At 40.0% G+C, this 22,092-nt stretch overlaps 1 protein-coding gene across 1 annotated transcript in view; it reads left to right on the forward strand.

The window, feature by feature from the left end:
• Nucleotides 1-22,092, forward strand: part of LOC130087187 (macrophage mannose receptor 1) — an 81,395-nt gene that overhangs the window by 34,176 nt on the left and 25,127 nt on the right. Inside the window, exons 7-8 of the mRNA XM_056253412.1 lie at nt 11,364-11,708; nt 11,795-12,121. Of these exons, the coding sequence (XP_056109387.1) occupies nt 11,364-11,708; nt 11,795-12,121 (672 nt within the window). The remainder of the gene's footprint in view (nt 1-11,363; nt 11,709-11,794; nt 12,122-22,092) is intronic.

The raw sequence follows: 22,092 nt of genomic DNA on the forward strand, positions 1-22,092 counted from the left end.
TAGGAGATAAAAATGCATTACAATGCTATTATTTGGCAGCACAAATAACGTGAGCACCAAGAAGGGGAATATGGATGCTGCGTAATTTGCGTCAATTTAACCCATTAAACAGTTGTTAAACAAATCGCAGAAATTACCCTGTTATCTATCCCAGATTCTAAAATATAAGAAAACTTAAGATTAAAACTGCTAACTAATTTAAACTATGCAACTCTTACCTCAATGTGCCAGTAAACTAACGTTAGCTGCCTCGAGATCCTATCGGTGGTCTGTCGTGACTCGTGTTATCTGAAAGGAAATAATGTTAGCACTCAGGCAACATTGAGAAACGTACTAATATTATTCTGAATGGTGATAAATGTAAACTAAACATGAACATTTTTAAGTGGTTATAAAATATTATACCTGTTTGAAGACTCCTCTCCTCGTGGTCGTCCGCCATTAATCAAAAAGGAAATAATGTGCAAGGACCGGAAACTGGGTCAACTCATCACCAGTGTCAATTATGTCAACTCGCTGTAATTACACTGACTCCGACCACTGATTTACTCTGCAAGTGTTGATGCCATTCAAATCAACACCAGAATCAACACTTTTTAACTCTGATAAATTAACACCATAAAAACAACTCTAAACTACACTGGATATTTTGCTGTGTGTATTACTACAAATAAAGCTTTTTCTGATAATGCTATGTTCGCCACTTGACAAAATAGTGTTGTCTCCCTAAGGCACGATACAAACATGTTACTCGCGGTAAATCAATTAAACAAGAGATTCAAACAAAGACTATGATACAGTGGCCGAGAGCAACTGAAGCAAACACATGCAAATAGAAAAAAAGTCTTGCAAATAGAAAAAAAGCGTGCAAATAGAAAAAAACACATGCAAATAGAAAAAAAACACGCAAATTAAGAAAACATCTTCATCAGTTTCACAACACACGTGTGCTCCAAATACAGAAACGTGCTGCAAAAGCTCACAACACAACCAAATACAGAAACACAAAAGAAGATATTATGAAGAATGTTGGTAACCAGACAGTGGACTATAGCCATTTACTTACCTATTTTTCCCCTACTTTTACCAACATTCTTCATAATTTATTTTGTGTTCAACAGAAGAAAGAAACTCATACAGGTTTGGAACAACTTGAGGGTTTGTAAACAATGACAAAATTAGCATTTTTTTGGATGAGCTATCCCTTTAAAATGGATAGCTGGTAACAAAGACACTTGGAAACCTTGAGGAAGATCCGTTTTTTTAAAAATCCTGCTTTTGTCCTTTATCGGGTTTAGATTTATCTCTTTAACTTTGCTTTTGAGTTCTAGTTGAGTTGTGTATCTGGTCAGTAGTTTGCTGTAGTGCATTGCTTGTAAAAAGGTTCCTTCCTTGTGGTGACAACTTGTGAAGTTGTATTGGAACAAGCTGTGGTTTATACAACTTACACAACTCTAAAAAGTCCCCAAGCTCTTGTTACATTTGATGTCATATCACAGTTGTTTCATGGTCATTCACTAGCTTCTTAGAAATGTTTCTATAACCTCATCTGTTGTAATAGTTGTTTGAATCAAGTGTTGTTTAAAAAAGTGTCACAAGCGGAGTAATGATTTTACAGAAGTAAGCATGCGATTTGTGACTAATAATGTTTCTGAAGAGCATGTGGGAAGTGACACAAGAGGGGGAAAACCAGCTTAAAGTTAGTTGAACCTGTTTACACATCAACACAGTTTTCAAACAATACAGAATTTCAAGCAGAATTGGTCAAGCAAACCCGGAGAGGTGGGGCCTTTCTCAGGGTTTATTAGAGACCAATTCACAGTGACTCCCTCTCTTGTTTCCTGCTTCTCGACTGCTGGGTGATGTCTGTGGGGGACCCCACCGGGGCCCATGGGCCCCAACAGGCTGTGACCACGGCCTGCTATGCTTTCACTCTCCCAACAGAGTCAGACTGTTGTTTCTTCAATCCAACTCAGAGGAAAACTGCAAATTTGCCATTACTGAATGGGCAACCATCAACTCTTCCGACTTCCTCACTCCACCTTCGTGGCCTCTCCGGCCCAGGGCCAGCAGGCCTTAACTCACAACCAGCCATGTGCTCATGGAGAGAGAAAACCTTCATCCAGAACAGAGTCGAACTACCCATGCAAGTTCATCATATCTTCATCCAAAGGAGAAGAAAACGATGGCAACTTCAATGTTTGACACTCAAAGGAAACATCAACATTTTCCAAGATCTTCAAGAAATGTGTCTGCTGCAAATTCCATGCAAGTATACATTTAATGAGGTACTCTGAAAATGATAAGCTGATGGTTCTCTTCATTGTTGAATGGATCTTTCCCATAGTTCCATTTCCTGCTTCCGATTCCATCCTTTCACTCACCCTTTTACCTATATGTATGTATGTATGTATGTTTGTTTAGTTTAGTTATGTTTGTGATTTAGTTAATAAAACTTGTGCACAAAATGTATTTGGTTCTGATTCACTGCTTGCAGACAAAGTCTCTTTTACGATCTTGATCTTGCTACATGCTCAAAGCGCTGTACATGCTAAGAAATAATTATTCTTCTGTGGCCATGGAAGATACCCTTTTCTTAGAATAAATTAATAATCAAAAAAGTTTGTTAATCGAAATGATTAATTGATTGTAATATTAATTAAACCAAGTTAATCAATTAACTGACCCAAATATTCATAATTAATCATAACAAGTTATTAATGATTATTAATATTTGTTACACATAATAGTAGAATGATTTGAATAGCCTAACATAAATGAATTAATAATGTGAACCAGAGTGTTACGGGTGTGGTGCAGGTTGAAGGAGAAGCAGCAGTCAACAGGTCCAATTCAAATATACTTTACTAAATAACAAAACAAGGATCACGGGGGACAGTAACACACCATACACAAACGTACATACGAACGAGAACCGACAAGGAGTGAGGGAGAACACAGGGTTTACATACACAGAGAACAGATTAGGGAAACAAGGCACAGCTGGGGCAAATGAACTAGACACAGGTGAATAAACTAAACACTAACGAGGAGCGGGAAACTGGAAACAGGACTGAACCAAATACACAAAGAACGGGGGAAACACAGGACATACATGTAACACAGAGACTACGTTTACATAATAATGTGATTATTATTTCCAATAATCAGACTTATCGCAGGAAGATGTTTACATGGCACAAACTAACCTCTTCACTCCCGTTTACACGCAATTTTCATTATTCTGATTATTTGGAATTGATTTTTAATGCATATTTATATAACCCAATTCACATGAACTAACAGTATGAACTCACTGGCCACTGTTTTGATCTACTTTTGACTAAAGCAAAACAGATTTTTTTTCTATGGACATTTTTGTTTTTTGGGCGATGTTCCTAAAATGTCTTTATTTTATGTTTTCAACCATCAATATACTGCATTATATTAGTGTTACTCAAAGATGTCAACATGAACTCAGTTTCAGTTTCTTGCCTTTTTTTACGGCTAGCATATGGAGAATTTGTAAAGTAAATACTGTATGTCTTCAAGTATGTAATATGATAATAGCAGTAGAACTCTTATGGCTACAAAAAAAATTAAGAACACAAAACAAGTGGCCAGCGATTGTGTAGTAATGTGATAGAATGTGCCAGAAGATCTTCAATTGAAATGAGCTATTTGAATATCAAAATCACGCTTTGCTTGGCATCACATTCAAATGTAATTTAATCCTTATGCTGCAGCTAAAACATCCTCAAATAATTATTTATCCTTCATTTACTACTGCGTATGAGTAAAAGCATTTAATACTTCTGTGTAGGGAAAGATGCTGGGATTAAATATTGCAACATTTTGAAAAAAGTGGGAACGCAAGCCAAAAAAGATGATGGATGTTGTGATTCAATCAGTGGGTGAGGATTCTTTATGAATTTAATAATCATCTGCACATTTTAACTTTGTCTCCACACTTTAATACCAAGTGATTTATTTCCATTTTTACCTCACCTAGGCTACATGTTTTGATTCATTTTGATGTCAAAGTATCGTAAAGACATAATGCATGTGTCACATAAACTGTGTCTGAAGTGAAGTGCACAACAAAAATGATTCCAACAAAATAGTCCTTTTAATAAATCCAAAAAGAATACAGGAGATCGGGGAATAATAAAAATAATAATAATAATTTAGCCGATACCGGACAAGGAACAGATTGAAACACAGAAACAAGGAGGACACTAAGGGAACTAATCAAGATCAGATGAACAGAACGACTAATTATTGAGTAACACACTGGGAAATCAGGCAGGCAAACAGGAACATAACCAACAGAAACTCAACAAAAGAGAACATGATTATGACAACATCCTAAATGTTTTTCATTGGAAATTAGTATTTGAATATGGAAATTACTTATCACAAAAAATCAGCATATCATTTTAATGCATTTGACCTGCGGGCAAATCCAAACAAGTAAACATTTTAAACTTTTGCTTTCAGAGAATATAATGCGTTATAGTGCAGACGGAAGCACCTCATTTCATGATGTTTTAATAGGAGTAATATAATTTAATTATATTCTATTGAACTGTAATTTGGTGCGTTCAGGTGCCATCACCTTAAGTTTTTTAAAAATAATTGTTTACTTGCAGTTTCAGAAGCATTTACTAATTAGTTTAGAAATCGTGTTACATACTACAGGAAAAAATAAAAACTAGAGCTTACTCAGACTGAGCTTACAAAACTAGAGCTTAACTCAGGTATGGCTAGTTTACTAATTATTTAAAAAAAAAGTAATAATAAAAAAAAAACGAATTTACTCAACCTTGTTGAGTATCTATTGACCACAGTTGTCACGCTCCAAAAAGAGGTGAAAATAACAACAACAACAAAAACACCAAAACAAGTTGCTTATTTTGTGCTTGTTTTATCAAACTAGATTGCTTCTTTTTCTGGTGAGATCTGGCAACGGGGGTAATGTTAGTAGTTGGTGTGAATTTGCAGGAAGGGAGAGAGTTTACTGTATGGCTTAAAGGACAATATATGATGGACATGTATAAAGTGAGTGTGTTTTAGCTTTAGATTTTGTTGTAAAAAAAATTAAGGAATATTTTTTTTTAGAATAGAGCATTTTGATTTATTGTTTACTTTTGTTTTTGTTTTGTTTACTTACATGAAGTTTTGACAACGAATGTGTTGCAATGTGGAAATATATTTAATGAAAATTAGCTACAGTATTTGAATATGAAAATTACTTATCTTGTCATCACATAAAAACAGCATTACAGTGAGTGTGTCAGACTAGGAAATGTGTATAATTCTGTGAATGAGGGCTGTAGAGTTTTCTGTAGCTGATTCTGTGCTTTCTTGATTCAATGTAATGTTTAATTAAGTCCATTTATTGACAAAGTCACACTGAATTTGTAGACATTTACTGTGACAGAAAATGTGTGTTTGATAATCTCTTATTAGAATACATCAGCACTTCAGCACTGATATATCAACAGGATCAGTGTGAGCAGTCATGGACGGGAGTCTGTTTTTGCTGCTCCTGCTGTCAGGTTGGTGTTATATTTGTAAGATGTTTTACAAGGACAAGTGAATGTGCAATCTGTTTAAAAAATCACCTTTTCAGGGCTCTTCAGGAGCAGTTCTGCTCTTTCTCGTCAGTACCATTATATAAATGTGAGAATGTCGTGGCCAGAGGCTCAGAGTTACTGCAGAGAGAAGTACACTGACCTGGCTACTGTAGACACCATGGATGATGTGAACAGGCTGGTGAATATAGTGGATGCTAGATACAATGGATCAGTGTGGATTGGACTGAAGAGAGGGACAAAGAAACGCTGGGGTTGGTCTAATGGAGAAAACACACTCACACAGTACAGTGTTTGGAGTGATGGAGAACCAAAGAATGAAAACGAATGTGGCTTTTTAGCTTATGGAGTTTGGATCAGTTACCCGTGCTCAGCTGCGTTTCACTTTATGTGCTACAGTGGTGAGATATAAGTTTATTCAGTGAGTTTGTAACTTAACAAATATTCAGCTTAGCCAAGAAGACTTATTTTGCCTTTCCTGATAGGAAGCACTGGGTACGTTAGGGTAGAGATGTGGAAGAACTGGACAGATGCTCAGAGCTACTGCAGACAGTATTACACAGAACTGCCCACTATCCACAACTCTGAGGAACTAAACCAGATCAAGAGTGTTGTTCCATTTAATGCATGGGCCTGGATTGGTCTGTTCCAGGACTATTGGGAATGGTCTGATAAATGGAGCCTCTTCTTTAGAAACTGGGCAGCAGGACAACCATCCCAGAGTTCAGGATCTGGTGACTGTGTCGGCATGTCAAGAACAAATTCTGGGAAATGGGCTCAATACAGCTGTGTTCTAAAGCATCATTTTATCTGCCATGGAGGTGAGTTTTTTTATTTTTTTATTTTTTGGACAAATCAGATCACATTAGATCAAAAATTGTTCAACCTGACAATGCAAGAAACTGTATTTGTATGGATTTTTCTGGTATGTTGTTTCCATGCAGTAGAGTTTGGGTAATGGCCCTGGGCAAACATCTGTAAGGTTTTGCTTAAAGGGGTCCTATTATGTTTTTTTTTACATTTTCAACATTCTTTAGTGTGTAAATGTTGCTATTTGCGCTTGAAAAATCAGTAAGCACTGTTTCTAAACTCCCTGAAACACCTTCTGAGTTTTCTTCCATGAACACTTCATAATGAAAACCTGTTCTAGTACACCTAAAAAAAACTTTAAAGAAAACAAGAAAAAGTGGCATAATGGTCATTGCATAAGTGGCATTAAACAGTCCATGAGCTTTACCCCAAAAAAAATAATATTTATAACAGTTTGGATGCCCTTGGGTTATTAATTATAATTCTATAAGATTGTGGATGTAAACTCGCTCACTTATGCATGTATACAGTTAAAGTACAGCTAGTGGGGTTTTTTTTATCGAAGATGGTTTATTGCATTTCTGTGTCATATTCTTTTTTATATTAAATAATTAATATAATATAAAAATCATATAACTTGAATTTCTGCATCAGAAATAATAGTATGTGTTAGTATAATCACTAAATTATTTTATACATTTACCACTGTTACGTCCCCTGATTATTCAACGCATTCTCATCCCAAGGCGTCATACTGACGCTTTTGCCAAAGCGTCTACATCCAACGCACATGGCACCCTTTAGCGTCAATATAACACGCTTCGGTTATGGGTAGGTTTAGGTCTGGGGCAGTGTTAGGTTTAGACCACTAGGAGGCGCCTTCTGGCCCATATATATCTGCGTCTCATATTGTGTCACAGTTCTGTCACCCTTGTCTGGGTTTTCTCTTGGTTTAGTGACAGAGCTGTGACACTCCCGGTTTGTCATGTGTTTGTGTTTAGTCTGGTCTGTTGTGAGCACATGGCTGTCACGTTATTTCCTTGTGCCATGTGCTCTCCTGTCAATTGTCAAACCCCGCCCATCTTGTTATCTCGTTATTGTTTTATTTTCCCCACCTGCCTGCCTCGTTACCACCTTATGTTTGTTCCCCTATTTAATCTCCCTGTGTTTGCAGTCCTGTGCTTGTTTGTTGTCATTGTTTTACATTGTGTAATGTACCTGCTGATGCCTGTCCTGTTTTTCCCCCTTGAGGGAGTTTTGTTTATAGCTTGTGTTTGTTTGTTTGTTTAATAAATTATCCTTCTTGCACTTGAGTCCTCGCCTCACTTTTGGACCATCCCGTGACAGAACGAACAAGCCACAATGAGGATTCAGCGGAAGGATTCGCACCAGCCACCAGTCCCTCCTATTTCCTGCCCACACTACGAACGCATCGTAAAGTTCACTGCTTTGAGTTCCCTTCGTCAGAAGGGAACAAACGTGAAAGACTTTGCCCTGGAGTTCAGCTCCGCTGCAGAGGGGCTGGGGCTGGGTGAGATGGCCCTTAAGGACCTATTCAACTACGCCCTTGAGGAGCCTGTAGATGCTTGGTCTATGGCAGGGCTGGAGCAATTGACATTCTGGAGGTTTGTTGCCTTTCTGGACCGACAAAGGAGTCCTCCAGTTGGACAGGCTGCAGTGCTCTCTGGGGGTTCCGAAAGGTTGACAGCATCTCTAGGGGGTCCCGAAGAAGCTGCAGCGCCCCCGGTGGACCCCGGAGAACCTGCAGCGGCCCCAGAGACGGGAAGCTTGGTTCCACCACCTCGCCATCAGACACGCCGAAGGAGGAGGAAGCAGGCACCAACTGTCTCGGAGGCCGTCAACGAGCAGCCCACTGCCGTCTCGGAGCAGCCCGCTGTGGTCCATGAGGCCGTCCCCGAGAAACCCGCTATCGTTCCAGAGGACCAGACTTCGGGGGTCTCAAGTCTGGTGGTGGCCAAAGAGGCTGCAGCACGGCCGCGACCTCGTAAACGGAGGAGGAGGAAAGCGTCTGCGATCCCACAGGGCTTTCTGGCGCCGCCCCAGCGCCTCGCCCTTCCGGCGCCGCCCCAGCGTCTCGCCCTTCCGGCACACCCAGACGTCTTGCCTTGCTGGCGCCAGCCAAGCACGTCACGTCTGCCGATCCAGAGACTGTTCGTGTCACGTCTGCCGATCCAGAGAGTGTTCGCGTCACGGCGCCGCCCCAGCGCCTCGCCCTTCCGGCGCCGCCCCAGCGTCTCGCCCTTCCGGCACCACCCAGACGTCTTACCTTGCCGGCGCCAGCCAAGCACGTCACGTCTGCCGATCCAGAGACTGTTCGTGTCACGTCTGCCGATCCAGAGAGTGTTCGCGTCACGTCTGCCGATCCGGAGACTGTTCACGTCGCGTCGGCCGATCCGGTGTCTCCGGACAAGATGGCTGCCACCGAGCCGGTGTCTGTTTCTGTTCCTGAGCCGGTGTCTATTTCTGTCCCTGAGCCGGTGGCTATTCTTGAGCCGGTGTCTGTTTCTATTCCTGAGCTGTTGTCTGTTTCTGTGCCAGGGCCGTCCGAGGGATCATCTCCGCCCTTGTCGCCATGGCCGCCTGAAGGGCCTGTCCCGTCCCGGTCGCCTGCGCCACCCTGGTCGTCTCCACCATGGCCGCCTGAAGGGTGGTCTCCGCCGTGGCCGCCCGAGTGGTCGTCTCCACCATGGCCACCCGAAGGGCCTGCACAGCCCGCTCCGCCCTGGCCACTCGATGGACTGTCTGATCCGCCCTGGCCACCCGATGGACTGTCTGATCCGCCCTTGCCACCTGATTATTGGCCTGCTGCGCCCTGGACCCCTGCTCAGCCTGGTCCGCCCTGGTGTGCTGCACGGTCTACACTACCCTGGTTCTCAGCCAGGAATCCTGACCCACCTGTCCCTCCCTGGTCACCAAGGACTTTCTGGCCGCTAGGCGTGTTCTGACTCCCTGGCTCCCTTCCCTCCCCTCTCTGTGCATGTGTTCTTATCTGCTTGTCTTGTCTGCTGCTTGGTCTTGCACGTTGGATGTTCCTGTCTTGTTTTTGGTGTCCCTCCTTGGGAACGCCAGGTGGCGTCCCTTTGAGGGGGGGTAGTGTCACAGTTCTGTCACCCTTGTCTGGGTTTTCTCTTGGTTTAGTGACAGAGCTGTGACACTCCCGGTTTGTCATGTGTTTGTGTTTAGTCTGGTCTGTTGTGAGCACATGGCTGTCACGTTATTTCCTTGTGCCATGTGCTCTCCTGTCAATTGTCAAACCCCGCCCATCTTGTTATCTCGTTATTGTTTTATTTTCCCCACCTGCCTGCCTCGTTACCACCTTATGTTTGTTCCCCTATTTAATCTCCCTGTGTTTGCAGTCCTGTGCTTGTTCGTTGTCATTGTTTTACATTGTGTAATGTACCTGCTGATGCCTGTCCTGTTTTTCCCCCTTGAGGGAGTTTTGTTTATAGCTTGTGTTTGTTTGTTTGTTTGTTTAATAAATTATCCTTCTTGCACTTGAGTCCTCGCCTCACTTTTGGACCATCCCGTGACATATTGACGCTAAAGGGTGCCATGTGCGTTAGTATATGACCTTGGGATGAGAACGGGCTGGATTATTATAAAGGTGTATAGGGAATAAAATGAACTGTCGGGTCTGACTTCTGTGTGACTTCAAAGTTAGCAACTGAAACCAAGTGCTAAAGGCACATACGTTTTATTTTATTTTCAATATTAATACAAAATTATTGCAGTGGGGAAAAACTACACCAACTCACAGTAATTATTTCCAACCAAGAATAAAGAAAACCAAGATGGGGGAAAGAAGCAGCAAAATAGGCTGCAATCAAAGGAAAGAAAAAAAAGGAAGAAAAAAATCTTCAGTATCCAAAGATAACCTATAAACCAGTGGTTCCCAACCTTTTTTTGTCTGAGACCCCCTTTTTCCCAAGAAAATATTTTAGGGCCCCCCTTCACATTTAATGATATTATCGCTCTTGTAAGCTTGCAGCAAGGATGACAAAATATGGTTTTTTTCAAACAAACAGTATGTTTATGCACAAATAATAGCCTATGATATTGAAAATAGGCTACAATAACAAAAACATCAGTAGACCTTTTGTAATTTAAAAACATAAGCCTAGGAGAAGCCTAAAAATTGGCCCTATTTGAAATGCAAAAACAAAAATATTCACAATGGTGTGTAGGTAAAAAAAAAAAAAAAAAGAATATAGGCTATTACTAAATGACTGTTGTCTGGGGGCTCAGTACTTGCATGTTATTTGTGAGGCTTTATCAATGTGAGGCTTTATTTTTTACGCTTTTGGCGAGCGATAAGAAACTTGCATTTATTAACAGAATAATGCGTCTTTCCAACGCATTCTCATCCCAAGGCGTCATATACTGCCGCTTTTGCCAAAGCGTCTACATCCGACGCACATGGCACCCTTTAGCGTCAATATAACATGCTTCGGTTATGGGTAGGTTTAGTTCTGGGGTAGTGTTAGGGTTAGACCACTAGGAGGCGCCATATATCTGCATCTCATATTGACGCTAAAGGGTGCCATGTGCGTTGGATATAGACGCTTAACTACATCTCTCTGTGTACGTCTATGACGAGTCACGCAGGTACTGGGCTACTCCGCAGCGGCAGCAATCCGAACCAGTGTAAAATAGTCCCAATCTAAACACTTATTATAGGTGTACCATAGTGGTTCAGGATAAGACAAAAACACGGATTGGAAAATGGATTCATGATGAACTCGCTCATTATATACATTTTGTAAATTTTGAACAGAAAAAAAGTTAAGAACTTTTATTTAATGCTCATTGCTCAAACCTTTCAAAAAATGACACGACCCCCCTGTTGGGAACCAATGCTATAAACTACACTCACTAAATTAAAAACAAAAATACCTGATTTTTTACAGTCATGTTCCTCATTTCCATTTGCTAAAGGGCCCAAGTCTCCTTACCGCTCCTTCCACTATATGAATGAAAGCAAGACATGGCAAGATGCTCAGAGTTACTGCAGAGCGAGATTCACTGATCTGGCCACTGCTGACAACATGAGCGACGTGAGTTTGCTGGTAAATACAGTGGATGCTGGATACAGTGGTTCAGTATGGATAGGTCTCCACAATGGAGCAGAGTATCACTGGATCTGGTCTATGGGCCCACTGTCCAAGTACATTAACTGGAATCAAGGAGAACCAAATGGTGATGGGGGGTGTGTGAGGAGTTTTAAGGGACGCTGGTACGATGAGAGCTGCAGCTCCGTTCTCCCATTTGTGTGTTTCAATGGTGAGTCCTCAAATCTGGTTAATTTTTCCCCAAACTTTAGCTGATCCTGGACTAAGGGCTGGTCTTTATCTGGTGTTTCTGAACAGACAGCACTGGTTTCATCATCACTGAGACTGCTATGACATGGAGAGATGCTCAGAGTTACTGCAGAAAACAACACACTGATTTGGCGAGTATCAGCAGCGCAGAGCAGCAGAATCTGATCAGTAATAATGAATCATCGCTCTGGATTGGTCTGTTCCTGGACACTTGGGAATGGTCTGATCGGTGGAATATCAGTTTTAGAAACTGGGCAGCAGGACAACCATCCCAGAGTTCAGGATCTGGTGACTGTGTCGGCATGTCAACAACTGATTCTGGGAAATGGGCTCAATACAGCTGTGATCTAAAGCATCCTTTTATCTGCCATGGAAGTGAGTTTTTCCATGTTAACAGAATCAAATGATACAAATAAGAGGATGAGGATGTTTTCATTTATTGATGTATGTTCTATGTTGAGGATGACTTTAACACTGTATTTCTCAGATGACACATTAATTAAAAAGCAGATTATCAGACTGAAATTGTCCTGTAATGGAGAATGCAGATTGAATGATCCTTCACTACAGACTGCCATTCTGAATGAGGTTTGTATCTGGCCTAAACACTGTGTTCATCTTCATGGTCATATGGTTCAAAAACACAATTTCTATTTACTGTTTGAAACGTTTTAAGAATATATTACAGCCAACTGTAAGACTTGAGAAATTAGAAAATGTTGGGCAGTCTGGTTGAGGAACGACCACTCCCTGAGAAGACAACGGACCTTTCTGGAAATTAACATTTGAACTCTCTCTCTTGAAGTTAGCATCACCATTTGAGATGCAAGTCTCACTTCAGAATACAGCTCTTTTTTCCTCTTCCCCTCATTCCCAAAGAAGTAAACCAAAAGGTAATAAAGGTCTTAAGTGTTTAGAAATATCTTGCACACAGGAGGGTGTGTCTTCCAGGCAAATGGCCTCCTGCTCTCAAAAGGTGTATAACCTCTGAATGCAAATTCCCATTGTTAGCAAGTGTTTCCATGTGAAAGAAGTTTCTGTCTTGGTCTGGGTATATAATGAATTGCAACAAGAGGCGCAGGGCGATTTCTAACTCAAATTAGCTTGTGATGCGGATTGTATGCAAAACACTTTCCATCATGTATTTTTATAAATGTCAAGGTTTGCATCTTCTCTCTTTATTCCAGAGCATTTGATGTTTTGAATCTATTGTCTTTGAACTGATTATGAAATTGGCATGATATATTTACCTGACATCATAAATTGTTAACATTTGTTAACAACTGACTCTGACATTATTTTCAGTAAAGAGTTAAAAAGAATAGTCAAACAGTCGCTCACATTTAATGATGCACAGATATCATTAAAACCTTTTCATTTATGGAGTCAGATGAAATAACGAGATAATATGAAAAATGTATTTAATTTAATCAAATACACGCGGAAAGAGAGTAACACGCAGAGACCTTCAACCGTTCTTTCGGAAAACCTCCATTGGGCCGATTTCAACGGGCTTACAAACCAACCAACCATCTTTCATAGCATTAATATTGTTGCTGCTGTTGATGTTTTATTTTTATTCTTTCTTGCTGGTCTTCCAGATCCGTGAAAAGCTGAAGATCAGGGGGCTGGGAAGTGACAGCAAAATAAACTGGAAAAAAGGGGAAGGTGAAGAGGTTTTTCATCAGGAGATCAACCATACGGACAATTCAAATAATGAATGTGATAGACTGTAATTATTAATGTGCTTTTTTTAAAGTAAACTTTAAAACTGATTCAGAGAATATCAAGTTAAAGTCTGAACTATATTTTGAAGGGGAAATGGGAGGTTGTAGTAGTAGTAGTAATAATATGCATTATTTAAAAGTCAAGTAAGGACATGTTAAATATTATATTTATTGGAATTGATTGTGAATTCATTTTAATTAAAAGACAATAACTAAATAAGTTAAACGGAACAAATTACATTCTTGAAGGATTAAATGTTTTCTTTGCTAAATTTAGCTCTGGTTTATTGATGTAAATGCATTTTAGAATAAAATCCACAAATATGTATGTAAAATTGACATTAATGGTAAACTTTCTAGAGTACTGTATTAGAAGGGGGTTTGAGATATATGTAAGTCTATTTGATATGTGAAGTATGCATATTTCATTCTCATTATAAATTTGATGAAAATATAAATAGAATCATCCTGTGCATATTGTTTTCATTTTCAAGATAACTATTGATTTGTCAAAACTTTTTTCTTTTAAAACTGACAAATAGTTAGATTTAAAAGAAACTGAAAACCATAAAAGAAACTCAACCTCTATTAATTAATTAGCGTGGGAATAGTAACTCTTTTTCCTCTGTATTCTGCAAATACTAATAAAATAAATGTAGAAAAGAAAATCGGTACAGTTGATTATTATTTACCCATTAGAAATAACGCTTTATTCATTTTCACTTCCAAACAAGCAATCATAGTTAATAGATTGTGTGGCCCCTTTCTACAGTAAAAGTAATAATAATTATTAGTTGTACTCCTTCACTCTTAATGGTATCAAAATATCATGATGAGTTTATCAGCATAAAATCAGCATATGGGGCCAGTTGCATAAACAAAGCCATTACGTTAAGACTGTGTCTTAAAGGGATAGTTCACTTTGAAATTAATTTTTGGTATGTTTTAGCTTACCTCAAGGGCATCCAAGATGTAGGTGTCTTTGTTTCTGCAGTATTTTCAATTTTGTTATTTTTACGTCAAACCGTTCTTGTCCGTCAGTCATATAATGCAGGTCTATGGTCACCACCTCAAAGAGCATACACAGAGAAGTCCAAATTAAACATGATTTAATGACTCGTAAATGTAAGTAAACATTGATGGCTCAAGACACGAAACGAGCGGTTTGTGTGAGAAAACGAACAGTATTTATATCGTTTTTACCTTTTGTAATCACAGTCACGTCCAAGTACTCTGATGGCGCGGGCGCCTCTGTCTGTCTCTGTCTGGTAACACGGTTGCGCTGTTGAGGCTCATGCCTCATGAGAAATGGAAACAAATGAGCCCAGATCACACAAAGAAACTTAATGAACATACACAGCGGTAAAAATTCATGTGGAGTTCTTATATTTATAACATATGATTAGTACGGTGGCCGAGAGGTGCAAAACAAATCACAATTATAAAAACAAAATAACAATTCAGAAAACACAATAACAATTCAGAAAACACAAAACAAAGTTGATCACAAATTTCTTAGTTCCTGTAAAGCTTGATTGACAGGTGTCTCATCCAATCAGCGACAAGTTTGCCATTCTCAAAATGTACCTACCTTTTCCGTTTTCTTTGAAATGTTGTTGGGTTTTCTGAATTGTTATTGTGTTTTCTGAATTGTTATTTTGTTTTTTGAATTGTCAATGGGTTTTCTGAATTGTTATTGTGTTTTCTGAATTGTTATTTTGTTTTCTGAATTGTCGTTGTGTTTTCTGAATTGTTAATTTGTTTTTATAATTGTGATCTTGTTTTGCACCTCTCGGCCACCGTAGTAATGATACAGTTAAGCAACATCACACAACCACGAGTGCAATACCATCACGATTGAAAATGTACCACTGATTTCATATGACAGTTTAATAAACAAATTAATATTAAGTCACTTACATTTTAGACACAATATTCATACCTGCCAACTTTTGAGTTTTGCTCGGCGTGAGATTTGTTGACGGGGGGGGTAGAGACGAGTGAGATTTCTCTCGCTCGCTCTACGCGGTTTGGAGCACAATCTCTGTCTCGCATGCACGCTCGCTCTAGATAACGGGAGATTTTTAACGAATTTGCGGTATAACTAGTCGATCACGAGTGGCTCAACAGGTAGATATATAGATAAACTCATCTTCCAGGCATTTGACCGCCCGGGTTGACACTTCAGCGTGAGAAATCGGGAGTGTGGCGTGTGAGCGTGTGAAACCAATCAAATGCGGGTGTCTCACGGCCAATGCGTGAGAGTTGGCAGCTATGAATATTGACTGTTTTTTGTTGTATTTGAGCTGCGAAAATAGTTCCAAAGAAAGATCACAGCAGAACCACAGCACATCTCACCAGAACACATAACCGCATTACTGAAACATGATTCAGCGTTTTGAATGAATTGGTTGAGTCAAAGATTCAATGACCCATTAAACAACTGCCTCATTCTTGAACAATTCAGCGTTTTGAAAGAATTGTTTGAATAAATGGCTCAACAACTCACTCAGTAAGACGGCGATCTGCCGCCACCTATTGGTGGTTTAGTTTTGTGTTTAAAAGTATCATTCTTTCCAACGCATTCTCATCCCAAGGCGTCATATACTGACGCCTTTGCCAAAGCGTCTACATCCGACGCACATGGCACCCTTTAGCGTCAATATAACACGCTTTGGTTATGGGTAGGTTTAGGTCTGGGGTAGTGTTAGGGTTAGACCACTATGAGGCGCCATATATCTGCCTCTCATATTGACGCTAAGGGTGCCATGTGCGTTGGATATAGACGCTTTGGCAAAAGACGCCTTGGGAATATTGGCTGTTCTTTCCAATATTTCATATTTGTATATTCAAAAAACATTCAAAACAATCTCATAACATTATTTAATGCCATTGTAATTTTTCACTGTAAATTATTTAATTTGATTGGTAGCAGCCAGTGTCTTATTATTTTAAATTAATTTATTGATAAAATTTAAGAATTTAAAATGAAAGATGAAGCATATATTTAAAACGATTAAGGAAAAATGCTCTCTATAAAGGTTAAAATATCATAAATATGCAGATTTAAATGTCAAAGTTGACTGAACACTGATGAGACTATTGCTTTATTATTGCATTTTTTTCTGGACAAGTAATTTTTTTACTTGGACAAGTGACCGATTTACTTGTTCGAAGGACAAGCACACGAAGAGGCTTTATGTCGAGCCCTGAGTTATATTTTATATAGTATTATGGTCATTTGGCGCTGAGTAGCCTATAGTTTTACACATCAGCCCAGTCTATTCTGTAAAGTTAGAGATAGGCAGAGTCTGGGTTTATTGCACATTAATCTGACAATAAAGTGGATAAGACACATGCCTTTGGTGTGAGAGACCCGGGTTCGAATCCACTGTGAGACACCAATGTGTCCCTGAGCAAGACACTTAACCCCTAATTGCTCCAGAGGCGTGCGACCTCTGAAATATAGCAATTGTAAGTCGCTTTGGATAAAACTCAGGATAAAAGCGTCAGCTAAATGAATAAATGTAAATGATCAGGACACAGGTGCAACAACTGAAGAATGACGAGGAGCGGGAAAACAGGACTGAACCAAAAACACTAAGGAGGGGGAAACAGAGAACCTACATATAACAGTACACCCCTCCCAAAAAGGTGCGTACTCACGCCGTATTACATCAATAGGGGGTGGGCGCCCTGGAGCTGGCAGTTCAGGGGACCAGGACGGAGCAGGCTGTGCAGGCGGCCAGCGCGGAGACTACCCTTCAGGAGGCCACGGCGGAGACTACCCTGCAGGAGGCCAGGGCAGAGACGACCCTTCGGGCCGCCATGGCTGGCTCGGCAAGACTGATGTGAAGTGCAGGCTCGGCAGGACCGACGTGAAGAGGCTCAGATTCGGCAGGGCTGACGTGAAGAGGCTCAGGCTCGGCAGGACCGACGCGGAGCTCAGGTTGGTCAGGAATGACGTGAGGATAGGTGCTCGGTAAGACTGACGTGAAGAATCACAGGCTCTGCATCAAAGTCTATTAAATTTATTTCCTCTGGACCTTGGATGAGGAAAGGAACAAAGGATTCTGGAGGGACGATCTCGGTGGGACGAGATTCAGGACTTGGGACGAAGACTGGAGGCTTGACGTGAAGATCTGGCTGGTCAGGCGTGAAGTGAAGATCAGGCATGACATGAAGATCAGGCATGGCGTGAAGATCAGGCATGGCGTGAAGATCAGGCATGACATGAAGATCAGGCATGACATGAAGATCAGGCATGGCGTGAAGATCAGGCATGGCGTGAAGATCAGGCATGGCGTGAAGATCAGGCATGGCGTGAAGGAACTCAGGCTCAGGCTCGGCGGGACGAGACTCGGGACGGGCGGTCTTGGCGGGACGAGACTCTGGATTTGGTGGAGGGGTGTTTGTAGGCTCTGCGATGATAAATGCATAGTTGTTGTTTACTAACAACCACTCCACACATTCGGCGAAATCTTGATGAGGATCGCTCCCTGGGAGGCGTGCCCGGGACCGCTCGCTGAGGCTGGCAATGTAGAGGTAGTGATGTTACGTCTGACACCGACGCTCCGAAGCTTGCTTCAAACTCGAACGGTCCTTGCAATGAACCACTGCTTCGGAGCTTGTATCATTACGTCATTAGTCACGTGAAAATGACGTCTGAAGCAAACACACTGGTTCACTCCTGTAGTGAACCACCTGACTGCTTTGACAGCCCAATCCAGTGTTGACAGGTTTGAAACCTGGCGGCTGTATTTCTTATAAAAGTGAAGCCAAACCATGGCAACACCGTGGGTTGTAGTAGTCGGTGTTTGGATTGGTGTTATTGTTGAGGAGAGTGGATTGAGTTTATGGTTTACTGGGCCACCCACAAAGCAATATATCCTCATTTATACCAGCTTTCTAAACTGTTTTTGTGTACTCCTGCATCATCTGTTCCATGCGAGAGGATATTCTCTAAAGCTGGTGAAATTGTTTTTAAAAAAAAGAAATCGCCTTTCACTAAAGACTGTGGAGAAAATAATATTTCTGAATAAAAACCATACCATTTAATGAACACTTATATAAGCCTTCTGTATGATGTAGCCTACCTAAAGCACACCTTCTGACACATTTTATTATTATTATTAATTTGAGAACATATGAACATTGTTACATAAAAATATGCATCAAAGACAGAAACTTCAAAAACTCTCTGCTACATTATACAAGCACAACCAGTTACACAAGCACATCCTTTTCAACATACAAAAATAACAGTCCCACCAGTTAACAAGTTATAGAGTTCTGCTTCCCACAGCTAAACAAGATAAAGCTTTCACACATGATAGGCTACTGCCCTGCTAAAAAAAAACTATAGACACCATTACAGAAATTCTATTGGATGTAATGGTTTTCATGGGAATTTTATTGGTTATAATGGAAATTATAGTGGTGTCTGTGGGTCTCTACTGATTATGTGTTGGGTTCTATTGGTGGGGGCATTAAATCCTAATGGAATATGTGCCAAACACACTACAAAAATAATTCTGTAGTGGTTTAAATGGTAAAAGCCAGTTGAATAAAAACCATTAGAATTTCTGTGATGGTTTCCAACTTTTTTTAAGCTGGTCTGATCTTCTGTCCTTGTCAAAAGAAATAATTACACACACACACACACATCATGCTTAATGTTTTATTATCAAGGTGAACACATGAAATTCATCAGTGTCTGTAAACTTCACCTACATAAATGAGTTTCACTGTTTCAGCTTTGATCGCCTCGGTAAACACGTCATAAACGGGGCGTTAACTTATAAGCCTACTGGCATTTTATGGTTGTCAGCTTTGTTGCATTACATTTACTTCACCAGGAGATGGTGCTGCAATTTCTATCTGAATGAAGCTTCGAGTAATGAACCATTTTCGACACAATTGTATCGGAAAGCAATAATGCTTCGAAACGCTTCATTTGGCCATCACTATGTAGAGGCTGGTCAGTGGTCAGGAAGGATAGTGTGTTAGACACGCCAACTCCAAGAAATCCCTGGTGTGAGATTCCAGGGAGCAGTCCTTTTATTCCAGGCATAGCAGGGCATGGCTGGAATATTCATCATAAAAATTAAAAGAAAACACAGCAAAAAAAGGCTGTATTCGGTCCGTTCTTCTGTTAGGTTGCGTGGTGGTATGAATCACGAGGAAGACGATGAGGAACGGGAAACAGGAATTTATTTAACAAAACTCAGGTACCACAAAACACACTATACAATAAACGAGAACGGACAAAGAATGAAGAAAAACACAGGGTATAAATAACAAGCGCAAACAAAGGAACATGATGATGACAAGGTGAATGAAATGATGATGATTAGGACACAGGTGCAACAACTGAAGAATGACGAGGAGCGGGAAAACTGGGAAACAGGACTGAACCAAAAACACTAAGGAGGAGGAAACACTGAACCTACATATAACAATGCATGATCTGCAAATAAGTCGTTACATTTTATTAACAAAAATTTGCTCACAATCTGGTACTTTCAATACCAATTGTACAAATTTAAAGAATAATGTACTGTGCGAGCAGGACGAGGCCGAGAGCCGTGAGAGAGTGGCACGAGGCCGGTGGCGTATCTCTCACGGAGGAGCGGAAGCATAAAAGGAGGAGCGATGACAGTGGAGATCGAGAGAGGAACAGGCCTGAACCTGTGTTTTGTTTTGTTTGTGTTTTATTGTGTGCCAGCAGTCGTCGGTGAGGGGCTGCTGGCTTATACTTTTGTATTTTATTTGTGTATTTTATGATTAAATGTTTTGAATGTTTGCCGGTTCCCGCCTCCTTCTTCCCTGAATCTTAAACCCTGTTACATGTACAGTTTGAAAATATAATCGTAGGCTATTATATCTTTTCAAACTGCTGCGGAATAAATGGATTATTGTAAAAATGTAATCAATATTAAATAAATGTAATAAATATTATATTATAAACAATATTTGGCATTAGTAACTTTTTGCCCTATAAGTCAAACCCTCCGCACCCTTGAGCTTTGATCAAGCAACACATTCGTTTAGCCTACTCTTTTATATATATATAATTATATTATAATATTCTTGTCTAATCAAATCATTTCAATCCAGACTGCTTTGTGAACGAGGGTCAATACAAAGGAACGATACAAAACACAGGCTTTGCTAAAAAATTGTTACTCAAGGATGGATCAGTAACAACTGTTCGTGATCCAGCTTCTCCAGAGCAATAATGATCACGGCAGTAATGAAAGGGAGAGCACTTTTGTTCCAGAGCCATATAGAGATAAATCATCATTGAATCAACCTGAATTAGTGCAAAGTTAAATCTCAATTACAACTGTATTAAAGTTCATAGTAGTTGTTTTATGGATATAAAGTTTACCAGTGTATTATTATTCTCTGGCTCTGAGGGCATCATTGTCCGATTCCGGTTCGAACTGAACACCGCTAGAACAGTTTCTGATATTTTATTGTGTGAGATTGTCCTGTTTTGTTGCTACCGGAGTATGAGCTTAAGCTCCGCCTTCGTCTTGATACACACAAAAACAGCACGTTTTTGCTCACCATGGCAATTTTAACATGCTATAAAAATGATCTGTGGGGTATTTTGAGCTAAAATGTCACATACACACTCATATACATCTTGTAAAAAGTAGCATAATAGGTGCCCTTTAAGTTGTTATTTGCTCTGATTCTTTATGAAGCCTTATTGAAAAATGGAAAATATGACTCAAGACAGGATATTCTGATAGAAACCCTCCAGACCCTTTTCAGAATTCAACAACTAGAAATAATTCGGAATAACTGCTGTTACGTGGGGATTGTGGGAAATGAAATAGCGGATGCGTTGGCAAAAAAGACTTTAAAGTATTTAAGAAAAAAAAATGATATCCCTCTGTTCAAAGATGAAATGACCATTCAAAAGGATAAATAAGAATAGATTGCAAGAGTTGTGGACACCAGGAGAGGGAAGACACTTAAAGAAATAAGTAGGAAATTTGAGAAAAGTTTGTGGCAAAAGAAGGGATGACACGATCATTTCACAACTCCTTATTGGACACACATCTTTGAATCAATTAAAATGTGTAAACATAATACAGGATTGTGCAGTAAAAGTAGACTACTAGAAACAGTCTAGCATGCATGTTCTTCTAAAATGTGTTTGTTAAAGAAAGATCTCATCTCATAGAAGAGGTTATGGATGTAAAAAGGTTAACATCAAAGAATGAATAAATAATTACTTCACGACCGCTAAAAAAGAATGTTCTATATGGTGGATGCATGTGCGCCTTTCAGCGTGAAAGACGTTCTGGACAGTTGAAGGAACTGTCACTGTCCCGATCGGGCCAGTGCTGCATGGTCACGAATTTGTGTCAAGGTTAATACAAGGTTAGGGTCAAAAACAACACAAACAACAATACACAGAGAAATTCCAACAGGGTCCTAAAACCATCGGTGCTCGGGCCTTATTAACTATTTTATTAATTACTTTTTTTGTGAAAATTATTAATTGTATCGAACCGAGAATCAAATTGGGACATCTGTGTCGTTACCCAGCCAATGATGACAGAATTTCGGTTTTTGGATGAACAATCTCTTTAAATGCAT

Source organism: Rhinichthys klamathensis, unplaced genomic scaffold (genome assembly GCF_029890125.1).
Source record: "Rhinichthys klamathensis goyatoka isolate OS25496 unplaced genomic scaffold, OSU_Roscu_1.1 h1tg000105l_1, whole genome shotgun sequence".
NCBI lineage: Eukaryota > Metazoa > Chordata > Actinopteri > Cypriniformes > Leuciscidae > Rhinichthys > Rhinichthys klamathensis.